This window comes from Calidris pugnax, unplaced genomic scaffold (assembly GCF_001431845.1).
Source record: "Calidris pugnax isolate Ruff unplaced genomic scaffold, ASM143184v1 scaffold70, whole genome shotgun sequence".
NCBI lineage: Eukaryota > Metazoa > Chordata > Aves > Charadriiformes > Scolopacidae > Calidris > Calidris pugnax.
This window is the reverse complement of record NW_015090862.1, coordinates 4118215-4140823: the sequence shown is the minus strand read 5'-3', so window position 1 is coordinate 4140823 and position 22609 is coordinate 4118215. Positions and strand designations below refer to the sequence as shown.

General features: G+C 35.4%; 1 protein-coding gene across 3 annotated transcripts in view; it reads left to right on the top strand.

Annotated features, from left to right (window-relative positions):
* Positions 1-22609, top strand: part of FAM189A1 (family with sequence similarity 189 member A1) — a 129851-nt gene that overhangs the window by 79411 nt on the left and 27831 nt on the right. For all 3 annotated transcript variants that reach the window (XM_014944384.1, XM_014944383.1, XM_014944382.1), the window contains exons 4-5: positions 9072-9203; positions 21970-22077. In XM_014944384.1, coding sequence (XP_014799870.1) covers positions 9072-9203; positions 21970-22077 — 240 coding nt within the window. The remainder of the gene's footprint in view (positions 1-9071; positions 9204-21969; positions 22078-22609) is intronic.

Genomic DNA, 22609 nt, shown 5'->3' with positions numbered 1-22609 from the left:
ATTGACATTTGACATCAGCAGTATCAGGATTTCATTTAACAGCTCCTTATACAGCTAGTGTATTTCACAGATGTAGGGATTTGGTATGTGTATGTTAATATTTTAGTTGCCGACCTCAATTAGTTCTTTTATTAATTTCCAAAGCAAATTAATGTTACTTCTATTACATAAAATACAGAATATACAAAATAATAAAAATTATCACAATGTGGCATGCTCTAAATGATTAGAAGGTACAGTATACCTAAAGTCTTCATGATTTTCTCTCAGAATAAAAGTACATATACATTGAACTCTAACATATTTTCTGACTTAAACTTATGAAGATGTCTACAGGATTAAATTAATTTCTGAAATATCTGATTTAAAATAAAGAATAAAACAATTATTCTCCCTCCTCCTTTCCCACTAAATTCAGGAAGCAAATGACATTAAATTGTAAGGTTGACAAATGGACTGGAGAATGATTAAGGATATGCATCAGTGCTCTTTTTAGTATAATCTGGCTGTCAGTAGACCAGTCAAACTGTTTAAACTATATGAGTTTATGAATCATAGGATTCATTAAGTAGTAAGAGTATGTGCACATATGCACCCCAAGGCATTGATTTGAATGATAAAGAGAAAAGATGTTTTCACCTCTAATGCCAACAGATGACTCCACAAAACGCTTGTGTACCTCTTCTATCCAGCCATTGTTTTCCTCTTTTGTTCTGAGGTTTTTGTTCAGTAAAACTCCTTCAGGCTTCCATTTGCAAACAATACAGTTAATAAAACTAAGTTAAAATAATACAAAATGTTTTGGCAAATATTTTGAAAGGCACATGAAATGTACAAAAAGGAAACCATTTGGGTGTGACCTGTCACATGCCTTCACCTTGTTTAGTCAGCTTTGTAAGCCTGTGTTTGGTTTTCCTGTCACCCCTCCTGTTTGAGGGGGTGTCTGCAGCTCCATCAGTTAGGTATTCTGCGGAGCTTTATACAGTGCTTGTGATTTCCAGGTGTGATTGGAGTAAAGGCTTTGTAGAAACAGGTGGATGGAGCCAGATAGCTGATTTTTAGTGGAAAACCAGCAGTGATCCAAAGAGAGGAAGGGATGGTTTTCCCTATCAAATATTTGATCTGGGAAGCTCTTGATAAAGTTCCTGGCTCTCATTTTGATGGGGATTTGGGGTTGTCCTGCAGAGCTGGAAAAATCAACTGGTGGAACCTGGAGCTATTATAAGATGCATGTGGAGTGCTACAGGAAAATAGCATTTTTGTTGTGGGGTTTGTTGGGGTTTTTTTAATGAAAAAAAAGAAGTATCATAGGTGGAAGATCTTTGAAGTGAGTCTTACTAATTTGTTTTGAGATCCTTGCTTTGATATTTGGACTATTTAGAAGTTACTTCCAGGGACTGCATTTGTATCAGAACTTCCCATGAAGACTTACAAAAATGGTTTCATATCTGCATGGAAGAAAGAATAAATAGTCTCTCAAAATGAATACTTTCCTAACGATATAATGCAACTATATAACTATATTATGTGATCTATCTGCTATAATTTTCAAACACAGTATTTTGACCTGGAGCAACATTGTGATGAATATCTTGGCTTGTGTCTAGACATCGTGCTCTGCTGGTTGATACATTGTGTTCCATGTTCTCAAGCAATGCCATTTTGCCACATTTCTCATGTAGGATAGTAACAAAGCCCTGAAGAAAAAAAAGGCAGGCACATCGGAATTTTGGAAACATGAATTTACTTTTTCCTTGTTCAATAGCTCACTGATTTGTTGATAAAATCGCTTCCAATTTTTGTACTGTTTGATACATAAATTATTTCAGAACCAGCATATTCTTAATTATGTACTGGTTTTGACATTTAATTGATTATAGTAATAAATGAAAAAAATACGTACGTATGTAAATCTGGCTGAGGGGAGCCATTTATACTTGTGTTTGCAGTCTTTCACCTCTGACTGAGGAGTAACCAGCGTCATTACTGGCACTGTTTTGACAGATGTCCAGTAAGCTGTGGGAATAGAATTTAAACAGCAAATCCTGTCCCAGATGGAGAGGAATGTTTGTAGCAAGAACAGTGCCATTGGTGCCATGGTGGCTTAGTGCATGCATGGCTTTTGCTGCGTGTGTGTCTGCTTTTCTAGTTCCTTTGAGGCAGTCATTAGCAAACAGAGCTACTCAGCAAAGCCCACTGAAAAATCCCTTAGCTGACTCAGTTGCTTTCTCAGACTACTCATGACTGAGATTCTGTGTGTGCTTGTTGGAGTCTTATGTTTAAACACGCTGACAAGATTTATCATTTAATAATACCGCCTAGCTGTATGTGAGATCTGTTCTGGGATGTATGGTGGTTATCTATCTGTGTTAGGATTCCTCAGAGGCCTTTGCACCAGGTAGAAAGACTCAGACTAAGGGAGCATTTTAATTTCTCCTAATTCAAACTATAATAGAGGTGTAGGACAAAAGGAATAAAATCAAGTTAATTAAAATCAACAAAGTGACATTGAGGGGACAGAAAGTTGAAATAAGCAAAATTCTGCTTAATTAGCACATTCACAGACAAAGAAAACATTGGCTCCAGCCAGTGCTTAGATGTTCACTCAAGAAAAAGACCTAAGTCAACAGAAAGTCTTTTTAGTCTTTTAGATGTTCATCTTCAGTGACCCCTATTATGATTATGAACCCCATGTTTCCTCTTCAGTTTTGGTCAGAATCACCACCTCTAATAGGAAAACTACTGCTGCAGAAGTAAGCAGTGACTGAGCTGTGCAGTTGAATTCTCAGATCACTGATGAAAATTAAAAGGAATAAATTTTCTTTGGATAAGGTGATATTTAGAAGAAAAAAGAAAGCTAGTTCAGGAAAAATTGCTGGTTTTTTTTTTTTTCCTTTTTTTTTTTCCCCCTTTCTCCAGCTTTTAAAAAAACAAAAAACAAAAGCAAACCAAACCCAAACGTGTGTTAGTTCTTTGGGATGTTTTCCACTTGGAAATTTAATGTTGTTTCAAAATATCCTAGGTTCAGTGATTTTCATGGGACCACATTTAATCTGAACTTTAAAATAGCCTTGGGTTCTTTACCTGTATATTTGCCCCCCTTCTTCCCTCCTTTGTCTTGCCTACCTTAGTCTTGCTCTAACCACCAGCGAGGGAAGGGTGTGGTATCAAAGAAGTGCTTTCAGTGGGCAGGCAGAGGTTCACAGATGGAAGCAGGCATGTAGTTGGGTGCCATTCTGGGGGTAAGAGGTTTGGTGGGTGGCCACATAGGACCTGCCTGAGGAGGTGCTTTCCCCATTTCTTTTCTTGTGGCAGAATTCAAAGGAAATCTTTGCTTGTTTCTCCAGATTAATGGAAGGTGTCACTTAAGCAAGAACCTTGCAAATAGCATTTTTTCCAAAGCCAGTGTACTTGGCTAGTAAATTAGAAAGCAATAGTTACGGTTCATTTGTACTTCCCTAAGCTTTTAATTCCTCCTGCAGGAATGTGCAAGTTTTCCTCTGCACTAGTGAAGCACTGAGCCAGCAAAAGAAGATAGAACAAACGTTCAAACTGCTAGTTTCAATTTTGAGACCATGATGAAATACTAAGTAGCTTTGCCACAGTGTGTTGTACTAGATGAGGGCAATTTAATTTCATTATGACCGTTATATCATATCATATCATATCATATCATATCATATCATATCATATCATTTGTTTTAAAAAATACTACAGTTTCTTCTGCCCAGACCTTCCTTTTTAGATTTTTCTTACTCAAAATAATATTTCAGTCAGGTTGGGGACTTTCATGTGAACAAATTATATTGCCATGTTGAAGTGCTTATACCTATGAAATTCTAGAGTTCTGTTCTTGTGGACCACCCACTGTAGTGAACTCAGAATTTGATAATGTATTATGTTGAACATATTTAATCATTTTATTACTGCTTTTTGCTCAAAAAGGAAAAATGCCAGTTTCTTAACAGCTTGTTCTAAACTTATATTTCATGTTAATTCCTCAGACGTCCAACCTTCAGAGTTGTCGATCTGTGCAGTCCTGCAGCATGTGGGTGTACACCGACTGGGTGTACATTATCAGAGAGCTCCAAATCCTTTGATTGCCTTCTAGGATACAAATTTACTTTATGGCGATGAAGTTCTGGAAGTCAAAATCCAGCGCTTGTAGATATGCAGTTTGAGAAGTAGTTAACATCCAATGGAATTGTACCAGACAAAAATATGCTAGTAAACTTCCAAGCACAATACAGTATAAAAGTCAAATTCAAAATAAACTGTTTTTTATTTGCAGTATTTCCATCAAACTCATTAATGCTGAGTAGTGTATGTCTTTAAAAGTGATAATAGTATCTACTGTGTTGAGGAGTTTAAATTCAGAAGCATTTCACATGTAGAGTAGCTTGAAGAAAAAGAATGAGATGAGGGTCTTATTTTCCTTTGAACACTGGGCATTTACTGTAGATTCCATAATATATATTTTTGTGTGAAGATGTAAAATGTGCTTGCCATATGTTAGCATTTTGAATGTGTAATTTGTCAATTTAGTATTTGTGCTCTTTATCCTGCAGCTTAGCAACACACAACATTAAGGAACAAAAAAATACCAGTAGCTTTAATGGCTTGTTATGAAAACTTAATTGGAATTTTTTCCCCTGTGATTAGCTGTAGATCCTGCAGCCAAAACCTCAAGATACTGTTTTAAATCAGTGAGGGTAGGATGTGTACAAAGAAGTTACACACTCAGGCTGTTCATTAATGTGTGTACAAGAAACAACATTTCTGTCATACGCATTTCTTTCTCAAAAAATTAATCTCTGAAAATTGTGCTTAACATATGTGGGTAGAGAAATTTGTATATTTTAATTTATATTCTATTACTGCACAAGATAGGATTTTGTTAGTGATGTTTTATTTTATTATTTAGTCTTTATTTGTCTTTATTGGGTATACCTGTGTTATTGCGAGTCACTTATTCATTTAAAAATAAATGCTCTAGTTTTAATCAAATTTACAGCTGCTTATTATTCAGAAAAGTAGTGATAGGATCTGTCTCACTATATTGCTTATTATTTACTTTTCAGTTTGCTTATAAAAGTCAGATTGCTTATAATTTATTTTTCAGTTGTACAGCTGAAATTGGCTTGTGGTTGTAGTAATGTATAATGGAAGACTCCTTTCTTCCTGCATTATTTTTAGTTGGAATAAACAAAGTAAGGAAAAGCAAAGCAAGTGCATGTTCACATAGAGATGAATGGCATAGCCCAGTTCCAGAACTAAGGTTTCTTTGTATTCCATTTTGGCCTGTAGCTGCGTTCAATTCTGTACATATTGAAAAAAAAAAATTATAATTCCAGGAAAATACATGTACTTTTTTTTTGGTTCTTATTCACTTTTCAGTTTTTTCTCTTGATATTTCCCTACCACTCAACTTTATCCCTTACTGGATCCTCCTGCTCTTTCTCTTTGCATAAGCTGCTATAATTGCCTAAAATTCCTTCCCATAAACATACCAGAGAGGCTTTCTTGCACTTCACTGCCTTGTTTTAAACTTCTGAACTTTTATATTTTGTTTTGAAGCTTTTTCCTGCTCTATTTATTTTCCCTATAAAAAACTCTGAAGGTTGATTAGAAGAAAAAGTGAAATGTATTACTACTTTCACTAGATGTTTAACATTTGTGATAAGGAAAGGGTAGAATTACACTGTTAATTTATGGTTTTATCACTTTTGAAGTAACAGTACTGCTTTTTGGCAAGACAAAATAAACTTAAAAGACAATTTATACATATGGGCAGGTCAGGCTGATGTTTGAAATCTTAAATATGGTTTGGATAAGGGTGACTGAGTCGCTGTCATAAAAATGAAAGTTACACAAACTATACTGTGATTACTGAATATACTTATTAGCATGAGTAGGAACGACAAAGTGGAACGCAAATATATACAGGTTGGTGGAGAGTATGTGCAGGGGATGAAGTGAATGATGCTTTGTTCTTGAGCTCTGCCAACCAAGAAGAGATTTAACCACACCAGAAATAGGAGAAGGAGCACGGTTTTGGGAGGGACTGCTGGTGTGAGTCTCAGGCTGGCAGCACCAGCCCTGCGGCTGGAAGTAGTCCCAGTTCCTCCCTGTAGCTCTATTGTTTGTGCTGCTCTCTGTATTTATGAAGCCAGACAGTGAGTGGTAGTTGAGTTCTGATCTGGACACAAGGAAAGAGAAGTTATTTTTGACAATGTTTAGGTGAGAGGATAGCTGTGTGAATCCTTGTTCCTGTCTGCACAAGTGTGAGATAGCAATGGGGCACTGATGAGCACAAGGGCTCTGAACTTCTCCCAGCTGCTGCACTGTTGATAGCATGGATGTGATGATATGCTCAGACTTTTGTACCGCTCCGTTACAGAAGGACAAGTGAGCAAAGATGTCACTTCACAAACATTTGAAGGAAAAGGTGCAGAGTGGGGCAAACTCTTAAAAGCTCTCAGTAAAAGTATGCCTAAGATTAAAACGGAGTTTTGGTTTGCTGTCTGGTTGCAAATCTTAGAATTTTTTGAATATGCTATGATTTTAAGGTGTCCTTATGTTTTGCAGGAACTGTCATGTAAGCAATACTCTTTTAACTCTTTTTAATAATTGAATTAAAGGGAGAGTTACTGTGCTGTACAAAATAAGGGAACATCTTTCAGAATTAGTTGAGAATCTCTCATAGATGGGATACCTTGACCAAGAAAGTATTTCTCATTTCATCCTTATTTCTGTGACACCTGTTCATTACATGAGATAAAAGTAGACTTGGGATCTGGATTTCATATTAGAAATGTCAAATACATCACATCGTGAGTCAGTGATAATCTTTCATTAAACAAGGCAGCATGAATCAGAGAATAAATGATCTTGTAGTAGATAGCTTTGTCTGAAGTCCCTTTTCCTCATTATAAAAAATTTTTAGTAGCTGAAGACTATTGATTTGCTCTGTGTTTCGTGCTGGTATAGCAGGTGTGCTGTAGCATTCTGGCTGCTGAATTTGACACAACTCTAAATTCAAAGTGTACATTTTGAACTTCTTCTGTAGCATTTATCTAACAGTTGACACCATTTGTGATGTTCCCAGAGAGGTTTGGGAGCATGACCTCCCTGGGGCATTCAGTGCTTTGTATTCTCCATTGATCTAATCATAAACTATGGTTGTTGGGTTTTCCTCAGATCTTTCACATTTTAAAAGTGAGTATTGAAAGGTGACAAGAATTGAAAAAAAATGCTGTATGAAATTGTTAAAGCAGGCTCATGAATTAAACTATGGTGATTAGAAATAAATAACACAACTATTATAAAGGTGCTCAAACTATATGGCTTTTTTTCTTTATTTTTTGTACAGTGTCTATGGCTTAGGATATGACCAGTCTTTTTGAGTTGCCATAGACAATTATTTCCAGTGCTGCCTTTGAGTATATGGGAAATAGTATAATTTACATACCCAGGTTTTTTTTAAAGCCTTTTTGCAAATTGTACTGGTTAGAGGGCCAGATGAGTCTCAGAAATTGAAGCCTACTGAGATAGCATCCTGCCCTTAGCACAGTCATCGCTGTGTATGACAAGTATTCATTCATCTCTGTCTCATCGGGTGAATTTTATTATGTTTCTTTAATGGACTCTTATTTATTCTTTTGCAATTGCTGTTCTGGTGACCAGCATGTAAGCAGAGAGTACTAGATAAGCCTAATAGGGGCAACACTAAGAAAATACATATACTTAAATATGTAGCTACTATTATTACAACAATTTAAACATTCTTTGAGGTCTGAAGCACTAAGAAAATATTCTGTTGAAATGTTTCTATGTATAAGGCTGTGTGAGGTCATTGTACAAGGACTGCTGCTATCTGTCTTTGCTCAAGAAATTGTCAATATCATAGGGACAATTTGAATTAAAAATAGTGAATGTGTATTTGCATTAAGAATTTTTTTGTGGATTTGTGTTTGGAAAATTTAATTATTTTATTTTGTAAAAGTGTAAGTAACATGGTGATTCAGATCTCTCACCATGCAGCAACAGTGTTTCCATCTTTACTTGGAGGAATACGGGACTGATTGAGTATGCCTGAACGGTACATTGAATCTTTTATTCTTTACGTGAGGAGCCATGGAAGTTTCTCATTCTTACTACTGACTATTGGAGTATAAAAACTTGGGAACTGGTATTTTTAAACTCATAGTTCAAGGAACTCCCACATGATACTAATTACTTTTCTCAATGCTAACCTGGATTGAATAGCAGTGACCTTGAAAAGTAAAGTGTTGTGTCCCATTGTTAGCCCTTTAAATAACCTGCAAAAATGGGAATGAAGAGAGCATCAAAATATCCAGTTGAGAAAATCTAAAGCAATGACAGTTCATTAATACAGGCTAGGTAAAAACATGTAGAAAGTTAAATTTTGTCTTTAAAGAGTCTTTGTTGGAAGGAAGCAGAAGAATAAACATTGCTATGGTTTTGGATGGGGTGGTTTGTAGGGTTTTTTTTTGGTTTGGCTGAACTGAACATAGTGAAAATAGAAAGCAAACCTTTACCAAAGTAAAAAAATGAGATGACATGTACCTTTTACTTCTCCACTTTTTCTTCATGCTATGTTCTCTTTTCTCAAGTATTTGTTGTAGTTTCTTCTGTAATTATTTTTCAATATGTGTGTAAGGATAAGTTACATTTGTGATCATGACTGCTTCACATATTTTATGACTTTTTTCTATTATTTTTTGTCTTTCCCTATTGGGTATGATTTGATGTGGTTTTGGTTGAGTTACTCTGGTTTCCTCTGCCCCTGTAAAACAATTTTTTTTCAAAAAGAGACATAAAAAATAACACTCTTTTTTTGGTATAGTATCCACTTTCTGTATTTTACTTGGTTTTATAGCTTATATTAGCCAATGGAAGGAATTCTGCTTCGGGGAATTCCACATAGAGATTTTCACTTTGCATTTAGTAGTTGTTACTGTCATAGAAAGTGTAAATATAAGTTTTGGGAAGTGTATTTATGTTGATTTATACTTTCTCTGACCTTTCTTTTTTTTCCCTCTTCACAGATTAAATTCGACAGTGATGGTGTCTGTGTTTGCTGTGAAATGCAGCATCAAACGTCGGGCTGCAGTAACTTGGGAGAAACACTGAAACTGAACCCCCTGCAGGAGTGTAATGTTGTGAGGCTAACCCTAAAGGTGCGTTATGAGAAGAATTAAGTTCATTTCAGTTTTAAGTAGTGAATACTTAGAGAGACAGAAGTGTGTGATGAAAGGAGGAGTAGCTGGTATACTCTGTGTTTGTATGCTCTTACATGCAAAAAAAATTATCTTCATCCAACAGAATTCAGTGCTTCTGTGCATGAAAATGGTTTTATGTTACACACTGAATATCTGTATTTGTATAGGTAACTGTTTTGTTAGAGGTTATTTAAGAACCAGAAGTTACAATTGGTTATGACTGATGCTGGAAGGTGTACAAGTACTTCTGATGTTGGTGTTCAGGAAAGCTAGAATCAAAGGTGGTGGTTGGTGTTGTTTAGTAATGTTATGGTAGACTGCAAAGAAACACCAAAGCATTAGCAGAATGATCAAGTATTTCATGATGTACTGCTAGCAGAAAAGCAGTATTTCAGATGGAAGTTACTTTGGGAGAGAATAGTAAGTGTTCTTTCGGGATAATGCCGGCAACATGCTTACAGACCACTCTGCAATATTATAAAAGTATACTGTTACAACTGCCCAGATAAAAAATTGAGAACAAATATTAAGAATATTGTGTGATTGAATTACATCCCAGTGTAATTGCCCACATTGTTGCTTCACTTCATTGTCACCAAACTAGCAAGATGTGGTGGTAGGTTGGTTTGGAAAACAGTAAAAGGAGTCCATGAGAGAATTGGTCAGAGAAAAAAGAACCCTAGCCTGAGAGAAAGATAGTGATTCATTTTAGATTTAATTTAATGATCAACAAAATTAATTCTGCATTTGTGGCTCTCAATTTCAGGGTATTTTAATAAAGTTAATATAATATAATTGAGTAAAGTAGTGAAATCCAGTGTGATAAGGATCTTAGGGATTTAGACTGTAGTGTGAGGCCTGAAAATACTATTTTGTATTGGTATTTGAAGCTAAATTCAGGAAAGGTGTATAATAAAGGTATATAATAAATACCTAAATCTTCTTCAGCTATGTTCATAAAAAGAAAAAAAAAAAAGAAAAAAAAAGAAAAATGACTACTAAGTAATAAGGATCAGATAGAAATTAAACCATTTTTATATGGCTTCAAAATTAAGTAAGAGATCTGTCTTAAGCTTTAATGAAGATGATAAAGGAGACTGTGTTTGTACACTCTTATATGCAAAAAAAAAAAATTATTTTTTTCCCAATATTTTTTTTTTTGGCATAAATTCCTGGGTAGCAGGAATTTAGTCAGTAGAAAAGAAGCCTAACTTGACATTGCTGGTCAAAAATTAATAAATTACTATGTGGAATGCTAAATACAGGACTGTATTCAGAGGTGCAGTTTCAGTGAAATATGTTACAAGGCGGCAGTGCAGGAAAACTTCTCAGAAAGACATTCTTCAAAGTATGACAGATGCAAAAACGTGAACCTGTCGTACAGAAAAAGCTGACTTGCTGATCCTATAAAAATAAAGATTGAGGAAGCATATGGTTGCTTGCTGTAAATATGTCAGTAGAGTAAACTTTAATGAGAGAGAAAAGATCTGTTTATCTTTGAGGACATTCTCAGCATATGAAATGAGTAGAAGTGACATATGCTGGAAATCAGGGTAAGGTTTTTAACCAATACAGCAAGAAGAATAGAAGCACAAAATAGAATTTCTTTTAAAACAGCTCATTCATTTCTAAAAGGAGTTGATGGCATAGCTGCTTGCACTAGCAGGGGACTGATTTAAACACAAGAGTTCCTATGAGTATAGTCTGAGTGCAGCTTTAATTAAGTATGTTCAGAATTTTTAATTTAAGAAATGGTAGTTAGGAAAATAACACTTTCAGAAAGTTTCTTAAATTTTTTTCAGTTTTAATTCTACATTAGTTTTTGGTTTGGCTTTGAGAGTTCTGGATTCCTGGCTGTGAATTTAAGAACCTCATTCCTGTAAGCCCATAAGAAAAAAATATTGCAGCTCATTAAGCAAACAGCTGACAGTGATGAGGCTCAGTTTCTTTAATTGCAATTAACAGCTACAATGTGATTTTAAGAGAACAGATGTTTCATTACCAAAAGCTCAACTGTGCTCATTGTTTGTGGAGGCAGAGGGGGAGAGAAAGTGTAGAGTACCAGAGTGAAAGTGCAGAGTACCAGAGTTTTGGTACAAAGCACCAAACATACATCTTTATGTACAATATGTCCAATATTATGTAGGTTTCACACTCCTTTTTCATATTGAGGGTGGGGTAAAATCTCCTGTTTCCACTACATCATCTGTGCTTTTTTGGTGGTATCAGCTGTGGGAGCTGCATTGTGAACAGAGCAATTTGCACACATATCGCCTGTCTGATCTTGTTCCCAGTCAGTCAAACAGGACAAGGAAAAAGAGCAGTGGCTGCCATTCCTGTGTATGCTAAATTGTGCCAGGATCATGGATTGCATGATGAGTGGGGGTTTTTATAGCTGCTTTTAAACAGTTATGATCTTTTTTAAAATTTGTTTTTGTCATCCCTTTCACCAGCTGAGTTCTCTCTTAGATTGAATTCAGCTGGTGTGAAACTAGGCTTGGGGTTAGTCGCTTTATCTCCTAAACTTCTTATCCCATACAGACAATATCAGTAAATCATATAAATCAAAATGAGTCCTTCAAAGACACATTTTTGCAAGGCTAATGCATAACTCACTGTTCACTCTTCCCAATTGACTGTTAGGTCCACTTTCATGAATGTGAATGATAGCGGGTTCAGGTGAACTCTGGTCTAAGGAGATTTTGTGTTTATAATCAAAGATAGATGATGGTTTTACACGTGTAGGAGAGGATATTGATATTGTTATACAAAGAAATTTGCCTCAGAATATTCCTTTTAATATGTAATGATTTTCGAGAAAATACTTTTTATGGGATGAAATATAAAAAATCATTTTTCCTCTGTTACTTAAATTTTATACAGACTGACTTTTGTCTCATGAACTTAATTGAAGACGGAAAGATAACATTATTACAGTATAAAGATAACTTTTTTACTTACAGCAAACTTCCTTAAAGAAAAATATGAGCTGAAGCATGAAGCTATGGCAAGATGTTTTATTTTATTGATACAGAGTCTGCCTTACCTTACAGTTAATTGAATCTTACTGAACTTGACATTTTAAAATCTTAGAAGGTCCACATGAAATCTCTTGGGTAAACATGAAAGGCTCATTGCTTAAATATCTGAAAAACAGTCACTTGAGAGAAATTTTTTGCCAGAGCCAATATGTTTTGTGCAAGTAACAATTTGAAACTTTACCTTATCTTGTGCTTGGAAGCAATTGAGCATTTTTTCACTATCTGAGAAGGACTTCACTTGAGCCCATTTTGCTCTTACCCACTGTCCAAAAAAGAGAGGAGTGATTCTAATGCATAAAGTAGAAATTTATGGCCAAAGATGCCAGGGTTTGTAGACTACTAAGGGAACCATGAAACAGGGCAGGAGCACAAACCTGTTAGGAGTAGGCTTGAATTAATTAAAGAACTGTAGCTCTACTAGAGAAGTTTTAGAGGCTCAGAAATTGATGAAGATATAAAAGCAGTGTGTTGCATAAACCACCCAGTTAATGGTATTATCAGCAGTGCATAACTTTATTGACTATCTCTGTTATCTGATATTGCTGTGCAAGTTAGCTTTCAGGTAAAAAAATGCAGGAGAGTAAATCTTTTTTTATACACACACATATGTACATAAATGAACGTGCAGAGACCTAGTTATAAAATCATGTAATCTCTGGATTACATTGTTGACTATACTTTGGGCAACAACCCAAGTCTTTTCCAAGATGAGATCAAGATGAATGAGATGGCTTTTTTAACAGTGTTACCTCCAATTGAGCATAAATTGCTGACATATTAGTCTGCACTGAGTGCAGAGGTTTGTAGATGAACTTTTAAGGAATTTTGAGGAACTTTTAAGGAATTTTGAGGAACTTTTAAGGAATTTTGAGTTTTTCTTCTAATTAAAATATGAGGACTGAATTTTCCTGACAGCGTTCATCTCTGGAAACTATTTCTTCTTTCTAAATGCAGAATATCCTGAACTTACTAGAGACATTCATGCAACAAAGGTTATCTTCCTGAGATTTGTTTTGAGAGGATGAAGTTAGGTATTTAGAAGATTGAATTATTTTGTAATGTGGTAGTGTGTATTATTGAATTATTTTGTAGTGTGATATTTGCATGTAAGAGGAGAATGTTATGCTGTTTTGTTTAGTAATGATCCAGTAGGGTGTTTTTAATTACTTTAACAGCTTATGCAACCCAGAATACCTGCAGTCATGTATGCTAATTTATGAATTTGTTATTTAAATAATTGCTTTCTACTTTACTTAAAGTGCTTCTGTAGAATGGTTTTGTGACTATACAGGCTAGGGGAAAAGCTGATTCCCCCCTCAGCATGAATATTTGGTTTGGAGCTTCTAAAATTTAAGTACAGTGTAAACACTAAATGTCTTTTTCTGGTTACTGATTCCACTAATTAGTTTGTAAGCTAGGCATCAGTATTAGGGATTTATGTAAGTCAGGGTTGTTACAGTCTTCTGTGTGAATCTTCCCTTTCCCCTCCTTTGAATCCAAGTTTATTGTTACTGAGTTTTCTGATGGCCAAGCCTACCCATATATTCCATTCAGAAGAACATGCTTGGACTTGCAAAACAGAGAAGGATGACTCCTAATGCATTTTTTAGTTATGAGAACAGGCTTCCTCAGATTTGCTGAATGACCAAATGCAAAATATTTTAATTTTCCTGAATGACTTATCTAAAAGACTTCATAATCTGCTTAAAATTGGATAAAGCTCAGTGTAGAATAAGTAACTTCCTATCAGTTTTTTAAATGCTGAAGTCATTTCATGCTCCTTGACAGGTAACTGAAAATATTTTCTATGTTCAGAGTGTACTTACCACCCTAGATATCATCAGAAATAGAGTGGTTCAGTGTGGGATTTGTAGTTTGAGTAGTTGAGCAAAAAGTATTCCAAAGTTCTGAGTAGCAGTTGTGTAACAGACGTAGTCTGCGTGATTTTCCTTCCTTGTGAATGTTTTTGTTCCTAGCTTAAGCAATATGTGAATACAGAACTTCTCTTGTGGCTGAAAAGCTGCCTCTCTGAGTGACTCTAATCTGATTATTACATACTTGTCCAGTTATTTGTGGAACCTTAGTCTATGAGGACTCTAACAGATCTCCAGTAGTAAATTTAACGTATAGACACCTGAATTGGTGAGAGATAAGCAAAATCACATCTATCTGAGATGATCTTTTAGAGTTTATTTTTCTTCAGTAGCAGCTGTGAATGCTTCCTTAAAAGTATGTAAATATTTTAGACCCATATAAAATAGTGTAATATATTATATTTTCATACCTTAAATCTATTTTATGAAGCATTGGCCATTTCTCCATGTACAGTCCAATGTGCATTTTAGACATGTATGGTTTAGAATTGATTCTTTGTAAGTAAAGATTGTCTTCCTAGTATTAGAGGAGCTATTTTTTCTGGTGTTTTTCAGACATAGCCAGTTAGAACAACTGAAGTTATAATTTGAGTTAAAAGGATTGTTGTCCTTGAATTCACAAATAAAAGAGGTACACAGACACTAATTTCATGGGTGAAAAAGCTTTACTGCTCATTATCTCTTTTCAAGTTATGGTAGTATAAGAAATGAAGCACTGTAATTGAAGTCAATCAAGGAGAAAAGAAATTGTCACAGAATTGCACAAGTGAACCTGGTTTTAGCCCTTGATCAGTGTGGATGTGTGTTCAGGGCTACTGATGAAAGTGTTCTTTTTATACATCAGCAAGCTTATTTTACTCCTTTTATTGTATATTGACTGAGCTCTCAAAAGTGCAAAAGATATAAGGGCATCAAAGAACTATGAACTTTTTATTTCCACAGGAAAACAATCTATTGAGCAGGCAAAATGTGAGTGTGTTGTAAGGAAAGTTGCCAGCTCAATGTTGTTGCTCAGGTTAGCACTCTGAAGTACTAGGTTTGTGCTGTGCTATTGTTTTGGTAATAAGGATGTAACCAACATGTTTCACAAAAAATAATAAATATTTTAAATCTTGTGAATAAATGTGGAGACAATAAGCATTGATCTGTTTCCTTCTAGAGTAAAATAGATTTAAATACAGTTTCTCAGTTGTGTGTAAGCAGCACAGCTGGATGATTTTCTATATAATATTTGACATAATGAATATTTTTTGTAATACTGCTTCATTTTTGTGGTATGTGTCTTTATTGAATGTTAAATTCCATGGTTTGATGTTCATGCATGTAACTTTATTGTTACAAACAGTACAGTTCATTGCTATGATATGAAGAGATAAGGGAGTGATTAAAATATTTAACAAAGTCTGCATTTGAGTTGAGTTGTGAAAATGTCCAGAGATTCTTGTCTTATTTTGGCCTACTTGATTTTTAATCTGTATTAAGTGGGCATGTAAAAGGAATTAGGGAGTTTCTGCAATAGTTTGGTAAAAGGAGATGGATTAAGCAGGACCATTGATGTTTTTTCCCAAATAACAATTATCCTGAAGGATATAATTTTATTGGGCTTATGCTGAAGTCCTTTGGTGTGATCATCAAAAAAAGGCTTCGTTTCAAGGCCTTACAGAACAGTAGTTTGTGGTAGGTGCCTAGATAGGGAAAAGAAGTTTCAGAGCACCTTTCTGGTTTTGGACTTGGTGCTTTATGCCTTTGATGAATGAAGTATTAACAATATGAAACACTCTCATTCCAAAGGTTAATGTGTCTTACTGCTTTTTCATAGCTATGAGTTTGAAGATGTATATATGGAAGCAAACTTCTTCAGGAATTCACCTTATTGCCTGGTTTTGTATGCAAGTTGCTCTCAGTCATGTAGTACTTCCCTTCCAGACCTAAAATTACATTGAGTTTTTGCTGGTAACGTTGAATGCATGTATTAGTACATGTTTAACAGCCGGGCTGCAGCTATGGTTTACTAATACAGCTTCTCTACAGCTGGTTCTGGAAGGCAACTGATAGTAGAAATAGAAAACAAAGTTATAACTGAATTTAAGATGAGGGAACTTTTTGGATATGGCTCACCATTAGAGCAAATTGTTAATATTCCAGTTTTGCTTTATATTTGCTGTGATAGAGGGTACAAATTATGTTTTGAAACCAAAATTACAGAAGGGTGAATACACCTGCAGTGACTGTTCTTTGGTTATAAAGGGTCCAGTTCTGCCACCTCTCTCATCACTAATGGGGGGCTCACGCCATTGTCATTGTTTGTTTTAGATTCTATCTAATGCCAGAGATTTTCTGTGATTCTGTCAGGTAATTGCATGTGGGAACATCTGTTCTAAATGGCTTTGTTAAATGATTGTTTCTACAGTTGAGTTATCAAAGTGATAAATCAATCACCAATTTTTTCCTTATTCCAGTTTAATACCATCTGACTGCCTTATCACCCAGCAGTTTGATGGGAAACAAAGAAAATGAGTTTTTATGGAAAATTGCTTTTTCAGTATATTACTGTAAGTTTTTTTCCTTACAATGTTCTCTCTAACTTATATCCCAAAATTGGATTTTTGGATTACAAAATATAAAAAGATATTTCACTTCACATTTTAAGAAATGCTCAGGTTTTCTAATACAGCTCCTATTTTTGTGTGTCTTTATGCATTTGGGCATAGTCTCTGATTTTAAAGAACATGCATTTTTATGTAGTCACTTTTCAGAAAAGTGGTGCACTTGAAAATGTAGGTTGTATCTTCCTAAGATTCTGCACAAAAAAGATATGGATGACATGTAGCAATGCTCAATGTGATTTGCTTTTATTTCATTTTTTTGTAATATATTTTAAATATTACCTGCTGGTAATCTTCACTTTGATAAAATTTTAGAGAAACTTTCACCAGTGTCTCTTCCCTTCAGTCACTCACCAGCCACAAAAAAATCCCTGCCATTTACTTATCTCAGCAGTCACTTGCAAACTGATGGTGGAGAGGGATGTGGGAACATTTCTGTTGATGTCTAGAGTTCTATCGTTAACATTTCATGGAATTCTGTAGTTAAACCATGTGGAATATCAGAAATGGTACAAAAAAAATCTGCCTTCTGTTTGAAATAGCACTTAATGGTGTTTTGGCCAAATTACTTGTTGATTGTTATATTTCTTCTTTCATTTATAACCTTCATTTCTCCAAATATCTCAATGACTTCTCCATGGCTTCTCCAAGGATCAGCCTCTTCCCTTTGCTTACAGTATGTTTCATAAGAATCCTACTAATAGAAGACAAAAAGTCAGTTGACACACCCACCATTTAAAGCAGACACCTCCATTTCTTGTCAGTCTGCTTCTCAGATTGTTGATTTATATGAGAAGAGGGCCATACCTGACTCCGCTTACAATTTTGGCTAGGCAGAATCAGTTCAATAAGTTACTTTTAAATTTAGTAGCTACTTGAGTTTGGCGCCACTGTGCATTCTTGGGCCTCAGTATATCTGAAAACAATGTTGTTTATAATATTGTCTCTCTGAGAAATACTGACATGGGGTAATAATTCCAGAAAGGGCTAAATCCCAATGTCCCCATCTTCTATTCCACACACAGCCACATTTTTCTGCAATTCATCTAATATAGCTTTCAACATTTTGGTAGGTTAAGAGGCTGGTGCTCCAGAGTCTTTGTATGACTAAAGAATTACATTTATTTTGATCATATACTCTGCTGTCATTCTGAAGATCTCCAGCTGAGATGTTTTACAAAACCATAAATTTTGGGCAATAAGCATTGTTTCCTCTTCAATCAGTTTTGAACTCTCAGAGACATAAGGGTATGATTGTTTCAAGAATTTACAGGATCATAAAGGTGTGACTATTGTGGAAGAGAAAGCATAGGAAGTAGGGTTTCTGTGAGAAGGTAATACCTATTGAAGACAGGATGAACTGCCAATAGATACAAAGGAAAGGTTTAGTTCTTACGTACCTTTTGCTTTGTGCTTGTTTATTTTGAAAAATGTGTACTTTTAAAGCTTTTGTTGCAAAATATTATTTTATTTGTGCTAACCCAGGCAGAACTTTGAGGTGCAGTAGCACAGAAATAATTATCAGAAGAGTAATAGTGAAAAGAACTTAACTTGGTGAACGAGTAAGAAGAAATAGATGTTCTCTTCTCAAGACATACGGATAATAGTGTGAAGAAGATTTGAGAATGCATAAGTTTCTTTTGGGCGACCACAGTGTAAGTCAAAGGTGACTGTTATTAGGGAGGGAAAACATGATAAATAGTTATGTAGGTAATGACACACTTAATTTGGTAATTATTAAGCTGTAATAAAAATGGAATACTACAACAATTAAATCTTGCTTTTTTCATAAATCAGTATTAAATTCAAATTCAGCTTTTGAGATTTACCAAGGGATCTACTTGGGAAAAACAATTGGCCACAGAGAAATCGCTGACAATGCTGTCTGACTCCTGTGGGTGTATGTCTGAATTGACCTTGGCTTGCTTCCACTCTTAAAGCCATTTGTGTCCTCTGTGATTAGTGGGTTAAGGTGCGGCCAGAAAATTGGATACATAACCTGCAGAACAATAAATCTACTTAGTGCATTATACTTGTCAGTGCCTTATCATATAAACATGCTGAAGAATCAGGTAAGTTGAAAATAACTGGAAAAATACTGTGTAAGAGAAAATTGGTTCAGCTGCTTATGGAGAGCAAAGAATCATATTTCACACCATTACAGATTTAAGAGGTTAAAGAGGAGAAGGATTGGCTGTTGGTTGTTGGGTTGATTACTTGTTTGAGTTGAAACATACTCTCAGAGAAAATACCCAAAGATGTAGTCTTGCTTTAAGAAATACCTAGTGATGTGAGGATACTGCAATCATTGCTCAGTTGTTATATTCGCTGTTAAAAATGTAAACATAACATCTCTTCCAAATTCATTTAGCTTTGCTGTCTTATTATGGTTTTGGTTGATAGTTGTCTACTCTTTATTGATCTTTATGAAATAGATAAAAATTCTGCGTCACTGCATTTGAAACATTCTAGTTGTACCTTCATCTTCAGAAGAGTGCAGTGGGAACAATAACTGTTGTATGCTTAGCCTGGGAGAGGAGCCTGTGGAAAGAGGGCCATTGTTACTGTGGACAGCAATCCCTACCCTACATAACCAAAGTAGTGCTGAACAGCAAACAGAGTTCAGCTTCCCTGCACCACAAGGAAAAAGCTCAAACCACAACAAAGAAGTTGTTACCATTGCGAGTGTTCAGTCTGGGACACCACTGCAGCTCAGGGTACTTGCAGAGTCTTTGTTGTTTCACAGTAGTTAGCAATGAGTAAAAAATAAAGCAATTGGCTTGACACTCCTTGGAGAGGTTTTCTAGAATTAGTGGTAGAGAAGGAAAAAAAAAATAACTAAAGATGAGAAGCATTACTTTGTTTAACTCTGCTTTGGAGTGTGGGAGGAAGGAGTTGGGGAGAAAAAATACATACTTTATATCCACGTGGTATGAAATCAGTTTTGTTTATTCCTTATTTTTTATAAATGTAAGTGAGATAAGTCTAACTGAGAAAGAGGTTTGGTTTTTGGCTTTTCTCCAATAAAAGTTGTTTTGTCTTTATGATGTTGCTTCTGTCCTTACCTAGTAGCAGGATGAAGAGTGTAGTAGTACTGCAGGAGAGGATCTGGGGTTATATTGGACTAAAGATAAATCAATGATGTACTGTTGCAGAAGCCTCAGTGATCCCTGCAGGATGTGTAAGGATGAGTAAAGTACAAGAAATAAGCCTTATGCTGTATTTGGCACTTAGGAGGCCTTGGTTGTGCCCAGTTTGGGATTCTGCATTTGGGAAAAAATGTAGACCAACTTGAACGTGAACTAAATGATTAGAGGCTTAGGAAATTGGTCTCAGTCGAAGACCAGAGGAAATGGGGGTTAATATGACATGCAGTAAAGGAGGAAAAGACTTCAAGCATGATAATAGAGTGTAAAGGCGTAAAAGTCTGTTGTGTATTAGCCTGTTCTCAAAAACTGTGGAAGAAAGGAGCAATGGTTTTCAGCTGTGGAACGGACATCAGGAAGACACTGATGGTAAAGATGAGCATTGGAATAGTGGGATCTCTAGGAACAGATCAAAGAAACTTCTGTCATGAGTGATAGAGGCATAATTGAGTCCATCCTGAGGCATGTAAGTTGTATGAGGGTCTTAAAGACACTTTGGATCCTAATTTACAACTTTTATCTAGATTTTATTATTTAGCATAAATGGCATTAAGTTATACATTTGGATTAGTCAAATCTTTTGGTTCTAAATTGCTGTAGTAAGTAATGAATGAAGTCTCTTATTGCTAGGAAATTGTCCTATTTCTACCCTAGATCTTGTCTCTGCCTTGCTGTTCTTTATCTGGGTTTACATATGGAAAGCAGAACATGCAGGATCTCAGTCTCTTTTGTGCCACTGTTAATTAATTGCATCTCTAGGGATTTACCTGCCAGTTTACCTCCACTTGGGTGCTCTAAGTGGGTCTATAAGACTTTGTATTTGAATGAGTCCTCTATATCACCTTCTGTATGTGTAGAGATTGGCCCTTCCAGTATTTTGCTGTTGAGTCTTTATTTCCCTGGCTGAGGGGCTGACCAAGAAGACAGAAACTACTCACTGGATCAGCAAGAGCAAATCTGGCTCAGCGTAGGCTGTTAAATGACTACAACTTGTTGACCCATTTAATGTCTGCCTGGTTCCCATGGCTGACATTTCCCTCTCAAATGAAGGTTGCTTAAATTACAGTGGCAAGAGTAAATCCACTCCTTTCTATCATTTTTTCAGTACTTTTGAAAAAAGAAAGCAAGCAATGCATTGATTTTTTGGCATGGAAGTTATTTTATGCACTGGCTTTGACTGAAATACTCTTTTAAACTTAGATCCTTCAGAGTGTTCTTTACAAGTGAGTGTTTTTACTCATGGTATATTAACAATTTTGAGTTTGTTTTTCATCTGCCCTCTGTGTTACTTTTTCTCAAGTACTTATACAGGCTGTTCAGAATACTGACTGAGCCACATAACTGTCACAAGTGTAGCAGCTGTGCAGTTGCTATAGAAGGGTTGTAGTAGTTTTGAAATGTTGCCAGCATGCTAAAGCAGTATTCCTTTGGGCTGGCTGTGAGGAAAGTAAATAAAAATCCCGTGATTGGAAGACATGGATGCTTTTCTATAAAAATGTTTCAGTTTTAATTAAAATGCTTTTTAAAATTCTACTTATTAAAAAGAAATACTTTGAGCTGTTTTAAACATTTTGGGTTTTTTTATAAACAGCGTGGCTATATGCACTTATTTCATCAGCACAAGGTGAATTGCCCTTATGTAGTCGCTGCTTCTCGCTCCTATCTAAAATTGTTTCAGATGCGTAGACTATTTGACACAAGATAAAATTCTCTATTTTCCATTGACTTTCTTAACACACAGCCCTAAGTTATAAATTTCAACTCTGAAAGCAATGACATTTCTGTATCAATTTCTTTTAATCGGAAGTCTGTTTAATAGTATCTTTCTTGTGATAGCTGTGAGTGAGAAGTCGGGAAGGGAAGATGTTTGTTTCTGTAATTTTTCCCTTTGCAGACTGGTTTAAAAAAAATGATTTGGAACTGAATGAGTTCTATACAGTTGAGACTATATCCATTGATAGCAGTTGCCAGTGTTTATTATCAAATTGCTAAAAATGTTTCTTGTCCTTTGTGTCCCTGAGATAAGAGATGATATTCTGATGCACGTCTTTTCACAGGACCTGTTGTTCAGTGTGTGCGCTCTCAATATCATCTCCACCATTGTCTGTGCTTTGGCAACAGCAATGTGTTGCATGCAGATGGTTTCTTCTGATCTTCTGCAAATGGTGAGTACATTTCAGTGACAACACAGGATATTGTCCGATGTAACATATTGTCCTTATCTGTCTCTACTCATTTGTACCTACTCTTTGTTTATAAACTTAAGCCTATTTGTGTGTCTTTGTGTGGTGTTAGAATGTGTGTGTACATGGGAGTATTTTTTTATCTGCATGCATGTATATAAATATAGTATACGGATGTATGCAGTATGAACAGCTGCTGTGTTTAAAACGTTTGTATATTAGGGAGTTATAATCAGGATTTTGCTTGTAGGAGTATATTGTTTTTGTTAATGAGGTTGTTTCATATGCACGTTAATTTTTCTGTCATTATATGTTTATTGTCTTCAGTTTCCATGCTATCCAGAGCAATTACTTAGCTTTGAGATATTATTTTTCACTACTTTTCTGGTATGAGAACTACAGAGTATCAGAACTATGAACTATTAAAACTGGAACTTTTCACAGCCCTGTGCCAGAAACAGTGTTTTCATAAGGAAAAAACGTGTTCAGGTTCAGAGTAGCACTTGTGTTTAAA